The 16,389-nt window shown below is 36.6% G+C and overlaps 1 protein-coding gene across 2 annotated transcripts in view; it reads left to right on the forward strand.

Moving 5' to 3' along the window:
- Positions 1-12,153, forward strand: part of PLP1 (proteolipid protein 1) — a 37,153-nt gene extending 25,000 nt beyond the window's left edge. Inside the window, exon 7 of one of the 2 annotated variants that reach the window (XM_053581239.1) lies at positions 11,059-12,112. In XM_053581239.1, the coding sequence (XP_053437214.1) occupies positions 11,059-11,142 (84 nt within the window). In that variant the 3' untranslated portion in view covers positions 11,143-12,112. Of the gene's footprint in view, positions 1-11,058 lie in introns of both variants that reach the window. The other variant, XM_053581241.1, reaches the window with a different exon arrangement.
- The last annotated feature ends 4,236 nt before the right edge of the window (positions 12,154-16,389 follow it).

The following is a 16,389-nucleotide window of genomic DNA, read 5'->3' on the forward strand; positions in this document are numbered from 1 at the left end:
GACTCTGTCCCCCCCTCAAAAAAAAAATGAGGTTACCAAAAGCATGGATCCATTGTAGGCTCTGCCTCGTTCTCTCCATCTTTGTCTTCCAGGGCTTGTAGTTAAGTACAATGATGTTCCCAGGATTAGGTTTTAATATTATTGCTGATACACATGACCCCTCCTCCATAGTGTTCCAGCACCTCATTCTCCCAGTCTGAGTACCCACCTGTACCATTTATAGTAGGACTGTCAACATTTCAAATCACTACAGCAATTGCTTATTGCTCCAGTCCCCTCCTAGGGGTATTGCTCAGACTTACCAGTTGATCCCACCACCTTTGCGGGTACCCTGTTCCTGCCAAGCAGCGACAGGGCTCCAAATGACCACTACTACCAACCTTCCTGAAACTCTATAGAAGATTTGTTTTCTGTTGGGCCCAGCTTCTGCATTCTGTTTCCTTACTGGGTATAAATAAATTACTCTTTCATCAGTGTAAGATATTACTGACATCTTGGAAATAGTATAATGGCAAGCACATACAAGATTTCGACTATGTACCAGCATTATTCTTTTTTTTTTTTTGGTAGAGACAGAGTTTCACTTTATTGCCCTCGGTAGAGTACCGTGGCGTCACACAGCTCACAGCAACCTCCAACTCCTGGGCTTAGGAGATTCTCCTGCCTCAGCCTCCCGAGTAGCTGGGACTACAGGTGCCGGCCACAACGCCCGGCTATTTTTTTTGTTGCAGTTTGGCAGGGGCTGGGTTTGAACCCGCCACCCTCGGTATATGGGGCAGGGGCCCTGCTCACTGAGCCACAGGCACCGCCCCCAGCATTATTCTTAATACTTTGTAAATATTAACTCACAAAACCTCATAACAACTCAGAGGTTAATACTATTATTATCATCATTTCAATTATAAAGATGAAGAAACTAAGGCACAGGTAGATTAAGTGCATTGCCCAAAGTTATAAGCTCACAGGTGGTAGAGCTATAATTTAAACCTAGGTAGTCATGGCCAGGCTCAGTTGCTTATGCCTGCATTCCCAGCACATTTGGAAGCCAAGGTAGGATGATCTCTTGAGGGTAGAAGTTTGAGACCAGCCTGGGCAACATAGCAAGATCCTATCTCTAAAATAAAAATTATTTATGTATTCATTTAATGGCTGGGCATGGTACCTATAGTCCTAGCTACGTAGGAAGATGAGGCAGGGAGATTGCTTGAACCCAGGGGTTTGAGGCTGCAGTGAGCTATGATGATGCTATTGCATTCTAGCCCAGGCAACAGAGCAAGACCCTGTCTTAAAAAAAGAAAATGATAAACCTACATAAGTCAGATTCCAGTCTCTGCACTTAACCACTCCTCTGTGACCCTCTCAGCATAGGGAAACATCGTATCATAGGGAAGCAGGACTTTAAAATGAAACAAAACATTTTTTCTAACAAAACTTTCCTTTGTCCTTGGAGGGGGGCATATCAAGGACAAAATGAGATTAATGAGAACAGAATGCTGAGGGCCAAAACCTAATCAGAATTTGGAACACTCAGTCTCCACCATGAGGAAGATACCTGTAGCATAAATGCCACTGCACAAGTTATGTATCTTTAAATGTAGAACAAATTTTATCAAAAACCAAATAGCTAAAAATTACATGCTACATAATACCAGCAGACAACATACAGGGATACCAGCAAGTTCAAAGTTTTTATTTAATACATCAAAGTGAGTGCCTGGGTGGGATAGGGAAATGGGAGTAGAGATCATAGGAGAAGAAAAAACAGGGGAGTGAGAAGAGTCTTGCCCCAAATGATGAAGACAATTTACTAAGAATTCAGGAATAGGATCAACTCAATTCTCAGCCATTTGAGGTCCAAATTAAGCAGTTTCCCTGAAATGGCATCCTTTGCTCTTGAGTGAACTCATTATCTTTTCTGGTTGGATATACAAAGTCCCTAATACATCTCAAGGGTAAGCAGGACTGTAATCTAGGAAGTGGCCATGTAGGAGTGAACCTTGATGTAGCCTTGGCTTTACTAGGAAACAAGCTAGGTTATTCTTTGCCTCTACTTTTATTCGCACTTAAAGATGTGAAAATAAACTCATACTATAGGTTTTCAGTGTGTGATAGGTTACTTTTAAACAACTTTATGGGGCTATAATTCATGAACAATTGACCCACTTAAAGTGGGGTTTTAGTATGCTCAAAGAGTTGTCCAACCATCATAACAACTAATTTTAGTATATTTTCATTACCCCAAAATGAAAACTCCATAGCCATTAGCAGTCACTCCCCATTCTCTCACCCTCACCCTCCTAGCTTCAGGTAATCATTAATGTCTCTGTGGATCTATCTATTCTGGGCAGTTTATATAAATGGCATCAAATACTATGTGGTCCTTTATGACTGCCTTCTTTCTCTTAGCATAGTATTTTTGAGGTTCATCCATGTTGTAGCATATATCAGTATTTTGTTTCCTTTTATTGCCAAATAATATAAATTTTAATCACTGAACAATTTATATTCTGTTGTATAAATATGCCACATTTTGTTTAGTTATTCTTCAGTTAGCATATTTGGGGTTTTCCCACTTCTTTGGTATTATAAATAGTGTTGCAAAGAAACATTACTGTACAAGTTTTTGTAAGAACATATGTTTTCAATTCTCTTGGCTATATACCTAGAAGAATTGCTGAGACATAGGACAATTCTATGTTTAACTTTCTGAGGAACTGTCAGGCTGTTTTCCACAGTGGCTGCAAATTTTACATTCCCAATAGCAATGTTTGAAAGTTCTAATTTCTCCACATTCTCGTTAACACTTGTTATTATCTGACTTTTTGATTATAGCTATCTTAGTGGGTATGAAGTAATATCTCACTATGGTTTTGATTTACATTTTTTTGATGATGAATGATGTTGAGTATCTTTTCATGTGCTTATTGGCCATTTGTGTATCTTTAGAGAAATGTCCATTCAGATATTTTGCCCAAATTGGGTTATTTGTCTATTATTGAGTTGTAAGAGTGCTTTACAGTCCTTTCTCAGATACTTGATTTACAAATATTTTCTCCCATTCTGTGAGTTATCTTTTTACTTTCTTGATGGTGGCTTTGAAGCAAAAAACTATAATTTTGATGGTCCAATTTTATTGTTCTTATTTTTGCTATCATATCTAAGAAACAATTACCTAATCCAAGGCTACACAGATTTTCACTTAAGTTTTCTTCTAAGAGTTTTATAGTTTAACTTTTACATTTAGGTTTGTGATCCATCTGGAATATACAGTATGAGGCAGGGATCCAATTTCACTTGTTTCCATGTGGATATCCAGGTATGCCAGCACTGTTTGCTATAAAGATTATTCTTTCCTTATTGAATTATCCTGACACCATTGTTGAAAATAAATTGACCATAAATGTAAAGGTTTATTTCTGGGCTCTAAATTTTATTTGATTTATTTAAAGGTCTATTGTTATGTCATCACTATACTATCTCTCTCTCTCTTTCTCCCTAGAGACAGGGTCTGTCTTTGTCACCCAGGCTGGAGGGCAGTGCAGTGGCACAATCACAGCTCATTGCAACCTTGAACTTTTGGAATCAAATGATCTTCCTACCTCAGCCTCCTGAGTACGTGGGACTATAGTACTATAAGCATGTGCCAACATGCTCAGCTAATTTTTATTTTTTTTCACAGTTTTCATTTTTTTTTTTTTGAGATAGCATCTCACTTTGTCACCCTGGGTAGAGTGCCAAGACATCATCATAGCTCCTAGCTACCTCAAAATCTTGGGCTCAAGGAATCCTCTTACCTCAGCCTCCCAAGTAGCTGGGACTACAGGCATGCACCACCATGCCTGGCCTAAATTTATTTTTTATAGACTGAGTCTAACTATGTTGTCCAGGCTGGTCTTGAACTCCTGGGCTCAAGTGATTCTCCTTTCTTGGACTCCCAAAGTGCTGGGATTATAGGTGTGAGCTACCACCACATCTGGAATACACTGTCTTGATTAATATTACTTTGTAGTAATTTTTGAAATTGAGAAGTGTGTCCTCTAAGTTGTTCTTTTCCAAATTTGCATTAGCTATTCTAAATTCTTTGCATTTCCATATCAATTTCAACATCAACTTGTCAGTTTTTGCAAAAACAACTGGCCGGGATTTTTCCAGGAAATATTGATTATGTAGATTAATTTGGGGAGTATTGCCATCTTAACAATATTGAGTTTTCCAATTAATGAACACAGGATGTCTTTGTATTTATTTAGGTCTTCTTTAACTTCTTTTCTTTTGTTTTCTTTTTTTTATAGACAGCATCTCACTCCACTGCCCTGGGTAGAGTATGGTGGCATCATCATGGCTTATAGAAACTTCAAACTCGGGCTTAAGTGATCCTCTTGCCTCAGCCTTCCAAGTAGCTGGGAGGGACTATAGGCACCTGCCACTGTGCCTGGCTAGTTTTTCTATTTTTAGTAGAGTCAGAGTTGGGCTGGTCTCAAATTCTTGAGCTGAAGCAATCCACCTGCCTTGGCCTCCTGCAGTGCTAGAATTACAAGGCACGAGCCACTGAACCTTGCCTCTTTAATTGCTTTCAATGAGGTTTTTTAGTTTTCAGTGTCTTGCACTTGTTTGTTAAATTTATTACTGAGTATTTTGTTATTTTTGATGCTATTATGAACAAAAGTCTTCCTAATTACCTTTTTGTAATGTTCATTGCTAGTGTGTAAAAATATGACTAATTTTTGTATCTTGCGACTTTGCCAAACTCATTTATTAGCTCTAATAGTTTTCCATGGTTTTTTTAGAATTTTTTTTTTTTTGCTGAACATTGATATTTATTTTTTCTTTTTAAAATAATACTTTATTCACCTAGAAAATTGGCAGATGCTATTACCCAGACCCATAAACAATTTTAATTTTTTTAAATTAAAAATTTTTATTTCAAATAAATATGAGGGTACAAATTTTTAGATACATTGTTCTCACTAATAAGGTAAAGTTCCAGTTGTAAAAATACCCCTCACTCAGAGGGTGTGGTATACACCCAATGCATTGTGCCTATTAGGTGAGATCCTGCCAAATGTCCCCTCCTTCCTCCTCCCTCTGCCCCCATACTAGACTATATTTGTGTTTTATTGTTCAAAAGAGCATGTAATTGTTTATATATGGGTTTCATATTAGTATGAGTACATTGATGTTTGTTTTTCCATTCTTGCAATATTTTACTAAGAAAAATATGTTTCAGCTCCATCCAGGTAAACATAAAAGATGTAAGGTCTCCATCTTTTTTTATGGCTGAATAGTAGTCCATGGTATACATATACCACAATTTGTTGATCCATTCATGGGTTGATGGGCATTTGGGTTGCTTCCATGACTTGGCAATTATGAATTGAGCTATAAACATTCTGGTACAAATGTCTTTGTGGTCAAATAATTTTTATTCTTCTGGGTATATATCTACTAATACAATTGCAGGGTCAAATGGAAGGTCAATCTTTAGTTCTTTGAGGATTCTCCATACTTCTTTTGGTAAAGGTTGTATTAGTTTTCAATCTCACCAGAAGTGTAGAAGCCTTCCCTTCTCTCCACATCCACAGCAGCATCTGCAGTTTTGGGACTTTGTCATGTGGGCTAATCTTAATGGAGTTAGGCGATATCTCAGAGTGGATTTGATTTGCATTTCTCTGATGATTAAAGATGATGAGCATTTTTTCACGTGTTTGTTGGTCATTTGTCTGTCATCTTTGGAGAAGTTATGAATCTGACAAAGGCTGATAACTAGAATATACAGAGAACTTAATTTAAACAATAAGAAAATAGCAAATAACCTCCTCTATAAGTGAGCAACAGGTTTCTTTACCATTTTTCACATATACTGTTACATCATTTGTTTATAGATATAATTTTATATTTTCCTTTCCAACTTGGTTACTTTTTGTTTATTGCTCTTGCCTAATTGACCTGATTAGAACTGTCATTACAATGTTAAATAGAAGCAGAAAGAATGGACATCTTGTCTTTTTCCTCATTGGAGGGAGAAAGCTTTCAGACTTTCCCCATTAAGTCTGATATTAACTAATGGTTTTTCATAAGTGCCTTTTATCAGGTCAAGGAATTTCTCTGTATTCCCAGTTTGTTGAATGTTTTCAGCATGAAAGGCTGTTCTATTTTGTCATTTATGGTTATTTTTCTTTATTCTACTAATATGATCTATTAAATTGATTGATTTTCATATGTAAACTAGCCTTGCATTTCTGGGATAAGTCCTAGTTGGTCATGGTGTATGATCTTTTTCTTATGTTGCCTGACTCACTTTGCTATTTTATTGTGTCTATATTTATGAATGTTATTGGTCTGTATTTTTCTTTTCTTATTTTGTCTTTATCTACTAGCATTGGTATCAGGGTAGTACTAGCCTCATAGAATGAGTTGGGAAGTGTTCTCTCTATTTTGGGGAAAATTTGTGAAGGATTGATGTTAATCTTTTCTTTAAAAGCCTGTGAAATTGCTAGTGAAGCCCTCTGGTCCTGGGCTTTTCTTTGCATGAAGTTTTTTGATTACTAACTTAATCTCTAAGATTTTCTATTTCTTCTTGAGCCAGTTTTTGCAGTGTGTGGCTTTTGAGAAATGTGTCTATCTCATCTAAATTATCTAATTTGTTTATGTAGAGTTGTTCATAGTGTTTGCTATAATTTAAAAAAATTCTGTAAAGTGACCTTTCCTTACTGATTTTTGCAAGTCAACTCTTCTCTATTTTCTTGGTAGATCTAGGTAAAGGTTGGCCAATTTTATTGATCTTTTCTAAGAACAAACTGTTGGTTTTGCTTATTTTCTCTATTGTTTTTCTATTCTCTATTTCATTTGTTTACACTTTAATCTTTGTTATTTTCTTCTTTCTGCTTGCTTGGAGTCTAGTTTACTCTTCTAGTTTCTTAAGATGAAAAGTCAGGTTATTGATTTGAGATCTATCTTCTTCTTCTTCTTCTTTTTTTTTTTTTTTGCAGTTTTTGGCTGGAGCTGGGCTTGAACCTGCCACCTCTGGCATATAGGGCCAGCACCCTACTCCTTTGAGCCACAGGCACCACCCACGAGATCTATCTTCTTTTTAAATAGAGCTCTTTACAGTTATGGTATAAACTTCCCCCTAAGTACTGCTCTTTCTGCATTCTATAAATTTAGTCATGTTTTAATTTCATTTTTTTATCATCTCAAAATATTTTACAATTTTCTTCATGATTTTTCTTTTTTTTTCTATTGGTTAATTTAGGTGGGTATTGTTTAACTTTCATATATTTGTGAATTTCCCAAATTTCCTTCGGTTATTGATTTCTAATTTTATTCTACCATGATCAGAGAATAGTCCTTGTATAATTTAAGTCTTTTTAAATTTACTGAGACTTGTGTTATGGCATAATATGATCTATCCTAGAGAATGTTCTTTGCACACTGGAGAAGAATATGTATACTGCTGTTTTAGGGTGTTTTCTATAGGTACTTGTAAGGTCTAGTTGGAATATAGTATTATTCAAGCCTTTTATTTCCTTTTTGATCATTTGTCTAGTTGTTCTATCCATTATTTCAACTCAGATATTGAAGTCTTCAAACACTATTACGAAATTGTTTATTTCTCCCTTAAATTTTGTCAGTTTTTTTATGCCATGTATTTTGGGGCTCTTATTGTTAGGTTCATTTATGGAATAGATTCTTGAGGGTTGCTCAGTTCCTATCTATGCCAAAGTGTTACAAGAATGTACTTAGACTTCAGGAAGAGATTTAACCACATTTCTTCACTATAGTCTTGAGGATAAGATGGGAAAACATTGATTGACTCTGATAATATAGTCACAAGTTATGTTAGCTTGTAACAAATTGAACGATTATATCCTAAAAGTGATAATGGGTTTATGTCAATCTAAAGAGCTCTGTCCTTGGGCACATCCTGTTCAAATTTTTAATCAATAACTTAGGTAAAGATATAAAAGATAGCATATTAAATACATAGATGTCAAGAATCGAGAGTGATAGCAAATATAGCGGCTGCCAGAATTAAGATAAGATACTATCTTAAGAAATTGTGACCACAGATACATTTTAACAGGACTAAATAAATTTACACTGAATATAGTAATAACCTCCTATCCCTATCTCCTCCAAATTAATTGCACTAAGACAAGATGGGGGTACGAGAAAACCATCTAGGAAGTTTAGTTAATAATGAGCTCCTTGTGCCTAGCCAGGTGCATGGCATATGATAAGTATTCAGTAACTATTTGAGGAAGGGGAATATAAAGAGAACAAAGGAATAACGGAAGAATAAAGGGAAGAAAGTTTAGTGTGATTGCAAAGAAAGCTAATATAATTTTAGGTTGAATTAACAGGAGTTGATTATTGTGAGAAAATCCTACAGCAAAGAAGTTTTTGGTAAAGCAAAAGTTATACTGGGGGAGGTCACCCTGGCCCAAAGCCTTCACTATCTCTCATGTGCCAGGACATAAACTGTCATTGGAGTCCATGCTGGTGGGAAAACAGCTAATAGTTTCATTTTACTCTTTGATGATCCAAGCAATCTGACATGACACATTTCTTTTTTTTTGCCCCCTACAGTTCTTTATTTATTTTATTTATTATTTTTTTTTTCAAATGGAGCATTTTTTTAATTTTGTCCCAGAAGAGATGATTATGGAAGTTTAGATGTATGATCCCATAGGGATTTTTTTTTTCTTTATCTTTTCTTTATTATTATCATTTATTTTGGCCACAATTCCCTGTGGAGCATTTGTCTAATTCAGCTATATTTTTTTCTTTTTTTTTTTATTAAATCATAACTGTATACATTGATATGATCATGGGGCATCATACACTCGCTTCATAAACCATTTGACACATTTTTATCACAGTGGTTAACATAGCCTTTCTGGCGTTATCTCAGTTACTGTGCCAAAACATTTACATTCTACATTTACCAAGTTTCGCAAATACCCCTGTAAGATGCACCACAGGTGTGATCCCACCGATCCCCCTCCCTCTACCCACCCCCCTCTTCCCACTTCCCCCTATTGTTAAGTTGTAGCTGGGTTATAGCTTTCTTGTGAGAGTCCCAAATTAGTTTCATAGTAGGGCTGTGTACATTGGGTACTTTTTCTTCCATTCTTGGGATACTTTACTAAGAAGAATATGACATGACACATTTTAAGAGATAAATGAACAAATGAGATTTGCTCAGAAGATAGTGCTCAGGAACCAAGTAATCATTCTAGACTCTTCCTTCATGTCACATATATAGTCCTGTCAACCAATCTTTTCTCTTATCTCTCTCTTTTTTCTTTTGTTTTTTTTTTTTGTTTGTTTTTTTGCAGTTCAGCCAGGTCAGGTTTGAACCCGCCACCCTCGGTATATGGGGCTGGTGCCTTACTCCCTGAGTCACAGGTGCCGCCCAATCTTTTCTCTTTTCATTATGACTAAATCATTGAAAAATCTTCTCTGCTCCTGTCTCCTTTTTAGCCTCAAGTCTGATCATTTTTCTGTTTAAAACTTTTTACTAAAAGCAAACACTGTCAGTGATCCCTGGATGGCCTCCTCCCCCCGCCCTTCCTTAGTTCCTTCTCCTGCCTTAACCCCCAGTGCCTATTCCTCCCATAATCAGAAGCAGGCCATCCCTGCCTCTTCCACTCTCAAGGGACTCTTCTCTGAAAGAATAACATTCCCTGGGCTTCACTGAATTGTTCATCTTTGCTGCCCGGGAATGACAAAACTTGTTAATCAAAGCCCTGAGTGAGAATTAACTATCAGGTGTAGCCTCCACCACTAGCCAGAGAAACCAGGGGGGAAAGAGATACAGTGGCAGGGCTGGAGGCTCCCCCAAAGGGGCTATGAGAGGAAGTCCCCAAGGCCCAGTGATTTGGGATGGTTAATGCCACATCTGGAGACTCACGATCACTGAATGACCACAACATTCCTCTGGGCTGTCATCCTTCTCCAAAGCTTTGGTCAAACCTGGAAGGTCTGTTCCCACCACCACTTCCCAGTCTTAGAAACTGCCCAGTCCTGAGCAGTCACAGAAATGCCAGTCATGAGATTGAAGAGACCTGGGCTTTCTGTCTAGGCTGTTGGGTGAGATGTTATCTCTGTCTTAACAGAACACTAATCCCATCATGAGTACCAGACCCTTATAGCTTCGTCTTGCCTTCTCTCCCTCCGAAAGGCTTTCCCTCCAAATACCATCACATGAAGGATTAAACTTTGACATATGAATTTTGGGAGGACACAAACATTTAGTCCATAGCATCCAGTAATTGCTACATAGCCATTTACTCAGCAGCAATTTCCACGGTGGATTGGGAATAGCTACTTTTTGTTATTTATTTTTTTTTCTTTAGATAAAAGAAACAAGGAGAATGTGAGACTGAATAACAGGATCCTGGAGATCCTCCCTGCCAGATATCTGTGTCCTTGGTCTACTTAGTAGGGACATCTATTTTGTGGTAATTTAAGTAATTTTTAATAAGACTTAAAGCCTTGAGTCACTAACAAAAACCAACAGCTCTGACTTAAACAATTTTTGGTAGCTGTTGTTTATTCAATAAACCTTGTTAGCAGTTCCAAGGCTTACTTCCTTGGGAGGAATAACAAGGGTATAAGGTGAAGTACTCTAAGGAAATTTCTCTCAACAAAGAACTTGCTGCTGTTTGCTTCTGCCCCTTCTACCATCTCTCTCAACCAAGAACTTCTTGTTGCTGTTTGCTTCTGCCCATTCTACCATCTAAAGCCTAAACCAGGCAGCGCCTGTGCCTCAATGAGTAGGCGCTGGCCCCATATACCAAGGGTGGTGGGTTCAAACCCGGCCTTGGCCAAACTGCACAAAAAATAGCTCAGCGTTGTGGCGGGCGCCTGTAGTCCCAGCTACTAAGGAGGCTGAGGCAAGAGAATCACCTAAGATCAAGAGCTGGAGATTGCTGTGAGCTGTGATGCCACCGCACTCTATGAGGGTGACAAAGTGAGACTCTGTCTCAAAAAAAAAAAAAAGCCTAAACCCTGCTTTGCTTACATATGACCTTTCTCTTCTTTACCTCTCAGGTTTATTTCTTCCCTATCCTGATCTCTCTGCATCCTCCAGACTACATTGTTAAAATCCCGGCCCCAGATGGTGAGGACTGCTGAACAGTAGCAGACTATGAAGCAGGAGATGAGTGTTTTCAGGCTTGATTGGATGCTGACTGTTGTGGAGCCTTGAGGCATTTGTTTAATTTTTCTGTTGCTCAGTTTTATTAACTATAAAAAGAGGAGATTGGAGAATAATGCTTTAGAGCTTGTTCCAGCATTTGACCTAAAGTGGCACACATATTGCCATACTTTCTGCCCCTCTTGCCTAAACTGTAACCACCTTCCTTGTTTCAGAATTCTTCTAAGAAACTGCTTTGTTTTAAAGAGGGCTTTTTGTATCTATTAAATACTGAAATCTATTGCCAACTATGTGTCCCAGAACCTTTTTAAAATGAAGTTCTTTTACATAATGTTTAACCTCCCAGCATACTTAAAATCCAGTATAAATATTGCCATACTAGTCGTGTGAAGGGAAAAACCATTCTGGCATCTATTTTTATTCTCAGTGTGAAATATATACATTAATACTAATGGGAAGTAGCTGATTAACATCTTAAAAGACAGAAATAGTTTATTTCTCATTTACTCTTTGTCAAGCATCTTGCAAGGTATATTGTTTCCAGTAATCCTAACAACGACCTGGTAGAAGATATCATTTTCTCCCTATGCATGCTGAAGAAACTGAGGTGTGGCAAGTTTCAAAAATTATCTAGTCTAAGGTAGCACATTCATTTAGTGGCAGGATTTGAATCCAGGAGATTAAAACATGTCTTTACAACATTGTGAATACGCTGAATGCAACCAAATTGTAGACTTTGAAATGATTAATGCCGTATGTGAATCTAACCTCAATTAAAAAAGTAAAACAATTTAAAAATCAGAAAAAAAAAATGTGTTTAGTTTGTGTCAATTTAACTAAATCACAATGTGGTAAACCTGAACGTGTCTACTACACAATTCTCTTTCAAGCCAGCTCTGTGATCTTGAACAAGTTGTTTAACCTCTCCAGACTTTACTTTTTCTGTATATAAAATAAGAGAGGTGTGGGCTAGGTGGGTAATTTCTAAGTGCCCATTTGACTGTAACAGTTGGTAATCAAAAAATGTAGCCTATTGCAGACCACTAATCGGTCTTTATTGCCCTCTTGTGGTTGAAAGCTGAACTGTTTCATTGTACTATATTAATATTTATACACCATTTCAGAATAATCTGTACACTACAACAATAAACTGAGTCCAGATCAGCCATTTGACGCCGTGCAGATGGATGAATGAATATTGCTCTTTCTATAAGTTCTTTTTATCGTATTGATACAAGATTAGACACTTAACCTTTCCAAACAAAAGTTAATACATATAATCTCAAATGTGATCAGGAACAAAGGACAAATCAAATAGGCGTTTCTCCTTCCTACACTCACCATAGTTTTCTACTTTATCAGAACATAATCCTTTCAATAATATGGTAGTGTATTTTAAAACATCATAAAAAATTAAAAAGTAAGAGATATGAGAGGGAATTGAAGAAAACCAGATATATGGATAAGATAAAAAATGAATGTTTCCCATTCCAAATAGACCAAGGACCATAATGGTTCATTCCCTCAAGAAAAAATAAAAACAGTCAACAAATATATGAACAACTGTTATTCTCAAATAATTAAATAAATGCAAATGAAAACATGAGATCATTTTTTTCATCCATCAAATTGGGCAAATGTAGTTGAAAAGGAAGATAATATTCCATATATATGAAAAGATAGGCCTTCTCTTATTCTACGGGTGTTGATGTCATTTGAGACAACTTTTAAGAAGGCATTTTGCTAATATATATTAAAAGCTATAAAGTACTTATACACTTTGACCTAGACATTTCACTTATAGGAAATAAACAGGCTGCTGACACTTATCCATCTATCATCAGACTCTATGTTGAGCAATGTAAGAATTAAGATTAATATTAGGGACCTTCACTGCTGCTTTAGTTTTAAGAAAAGAAGGCACCTAGAAAACAACCTAAATATCTAGCTATAGGTGTTTGATAACCTGTATTGTGGTAAATCCTTCAATAGACTATTATGCAAGCACTAAATACATATAATTCTTAGAAGACTATATAAGGACTTAGAGAAAATTTCAGTATTGTATTTATTTATTTATTTATTTATTTTTTTATTGTTGGGGATTCATTGAGGGTACAATAAGCCAGGTTACACTGATTGCAATTGTTAGGTAAAGTCCCTCTTGCAATCATGTCTTGCCCCCATAAAGTGTGACACACACCAAGGCCCCACCCCCCTCCCACCATCCCTCTTTCTGCTCAGTATTTATTAAATGAAAAATATTAAAATCAGTGTGTGTTGTATTACATCAATTTTAAATATGTAAATATATCAGAGTACACACTAAAAAATTAAAATCTGATTATCTCAGAGTAAGAGGATTATAGATGACTTTTATTTTATCTTGTTTTCCTAATTCTTTGTTCTTAAATTTTTTCTATCATGGATGTGTATAAATTCTGTAATCAGGTTAAAAAAGGACAGAATTTTAAAGCATTTACTGGTAATACTAAGTTTTATAATTGGGAACAAATGGAAAAAGTGAAGATTCATAGGCTACCGACACTTGTTCATCTATCAGCAGATTCTATGTTGAGCAATATATTACAGGACACACCCCTGAATATGTTGTTTCTAAGGCAGCCAGGAACAATATCAGGGAAAAGAGAGGATATGAGCTATCTTTTGCTTCTTCATGAAGCAAGGCATGATTTGTATTTTCATGCTAATCAATACAGCTAATGTTGGATTAAGAGCTATTTCTTTCATTAAGACAGTGTTTCCCAATTTTTTTAATCAATCAGTTAAGTAGCAGCAGCACAGCCTGGCAGTTCTGATTAAAATTCAAGAGGGCTATAGTCAGACTCATTACACATTTACCCATAGTTCATAGAGCATGAAAGGGATTGACAAATTATTTAAAAATATACACGCACACAAAATCCACCATTTAAAAAGGCATTTGTATGTGGCTAAATCATAACTCTCTGTGTTTCCTTGAAGAATACAGAGATTTATGAGGACACATGGATCACTACGGCATTTGTTATATGACTATAGATGACAGCTCCTTCACATCTGATTTGTGAAGATGCTTATTTTCACTGGGAAAATATTAAGTAACCTCTCACTCCCCTGAAAAAAAAAAAAACTTAATGTAAACATCACCACCATCAGAAAAATAAGTCAGATCCTTGTTCACTAGTTTTTTCAAGCATATCAACAAGGGAGCATTTAATAATTTTTCTTTTGTTCTGTAAACATACCTAGCTTACGTCATTATCCCTTCATTCTCTTAAAGAGAAAGGAGTAAAGAATGAGAGCTCTAGCCAGGAGTGGTGGTACGCACCTTTAGTCCCCGATACTAGAGAGGCTGAGGCTTTATTGATGATGGTAATGGAAACTTGAGGAAATGAAAGAGATCTGTTTGGAAAATGGAACATTAGTGTATATCTCAAATCATGCACATATATTAACATTTTATCAAAAGACATATGCTATAGTCTGAATGTTTTGTGTCCCCAAAATTCACTGGTTGAAGTACTAACTCCCAAGGTGATGGTGTTAGGGTTAAGGATTTGGGGACATGATTAGGTCATAAGGTTGAAGCACTCATGAATGGGATTAGTGCTCTTATAAAAAAGACCCAAGAGAGACCTCTCATCCCCTCTATACACCTAGAAGGTGCCATGTATGAACCAGAGATTAGGTCCTTACCAGACACTGAATCTGATGGTGCTTTGACTTTATAGACTTCCCAGAGTTCTGAACTATGAGAAATAAGTTTCTGTTTTTATAAGTTGCAGTTTTTGGTATGATTTTATAGCAGCCTGAATGGACTAAGGCAGTATGTTACAGTTTATTGCCCTATATATGAAAAGCACTCCACTGTAGTAAATCCTACTACATCACATCAAGGAGTTAAAAAATGGGAAATGAGGGCGGTGCCTGTGGCTCAGTGAGTAGGGCGCAGGCTCCATATACCGAGGGTGGCAGGTTCAAACCTAGCCCTGGCCAAACTGCAACAACAACAACAACAAAATAGCTGCACGTTGTAGCGGGTGCCTGTAGTCCCAACTACTTGGGAGGCTGAGGCAAGAGAATCGCCTAAGCCCAGAAACTGGAGGTTGCTGTGAGCTGTGTGACGCCACGGCACTCTACCGAGGGCCATAAAGTGAGACTCTGTCTCTACAAAAAAAAAAAAAAAAAAAAAAAATTATAATTATAGGATTGAAGAGAAACTATGTATTCCACACCCTCCACTGTCTGGAAAGATCATAGCCAAATCATTTCCCAAAAAGTGAGACTATACTATTTCTTAAGATATCATGAAGAGATTTCCTAATAGGTGATGGATGACTCAGGCAGAAAAACAGAAAAACCCGAAAGCTAGATTTCTGCTTTTAAAGTATCAGTTCTGGATGAGCAAATCCTATTTTAGGGGCTTGTAAATCTATGACCTTTTATAGCCTACAAATTGCACCATTGTAGCCTAGTCAAAATTATTTGGGGTGCTGTATTTGAAGCATGATCTAATAATTTGTTAAATGATAACCCTCAGAGTTGGAAATGGTGCATGTGGCAAAAAACCTGGGATTTTTTTCTCCTCAATTTCTACTGCCCAAATTTCCAATAACCAAAAGTAGAGAGAAGATAGCTAACTCTGTGGCACATGAAATCAATGTAATGAAATTATGTGCTACAGAGAGACTTGTCTCCATAATTTAAAAGTTGCCATTATACATATTCAAGCCATTCAATGCTAATAATGTATTATTAAAGTCCAATACATGAGAGGCAAGAAAACGAAATGTTTAACAAAATTATCCTTTGTTTTCTGAAATACTTTGCCCACATATTCATGTTTCCCCAAGGTCTGAACAATTCACAAGTCAAGAAAATAAAGGGAATAAGTATATTCTATTAATATTTTATGATGGTTTAACTTTTGTTTTAAATTGGTAAAGAAATAGCGAAGAGTTAAGATCCAGTTTCCAGTCCTAATACTCTTCATGCATTAGAAAGTGGCATAAAATAAAAGGAGCCTTCTCACTCATTTTGAGTTTGCTTCCCAATCAGTACAGCACTATCTATCTGATCACTACTAGTGGCTGCTTGGAGTTCCACCTGAAAAATAATCTAGAGGCCACATCCAATGCAGTTTTACTGATTGATGAGTACTTTCAATCACAACCCACAAATTGCTCAAAAAAAGAAAGAAGGGAAGAAACACAGACATTGTA

Source organism: Nycticebus coucang, chromosome X (genome assembly GCF_027406575.1).
Source record: "Nycticebus coucang isolate mNycCou1 chromosome X, mNycCou1.pri, whole genome shotgun sequence".
NCBI classification, from domain to species: domain Eukaryota; kingdom Metazoa; phylum Chordata; class Mammalia; order Primates; family Lorisidae; genus Nycticebus; species Nycticebus coucang.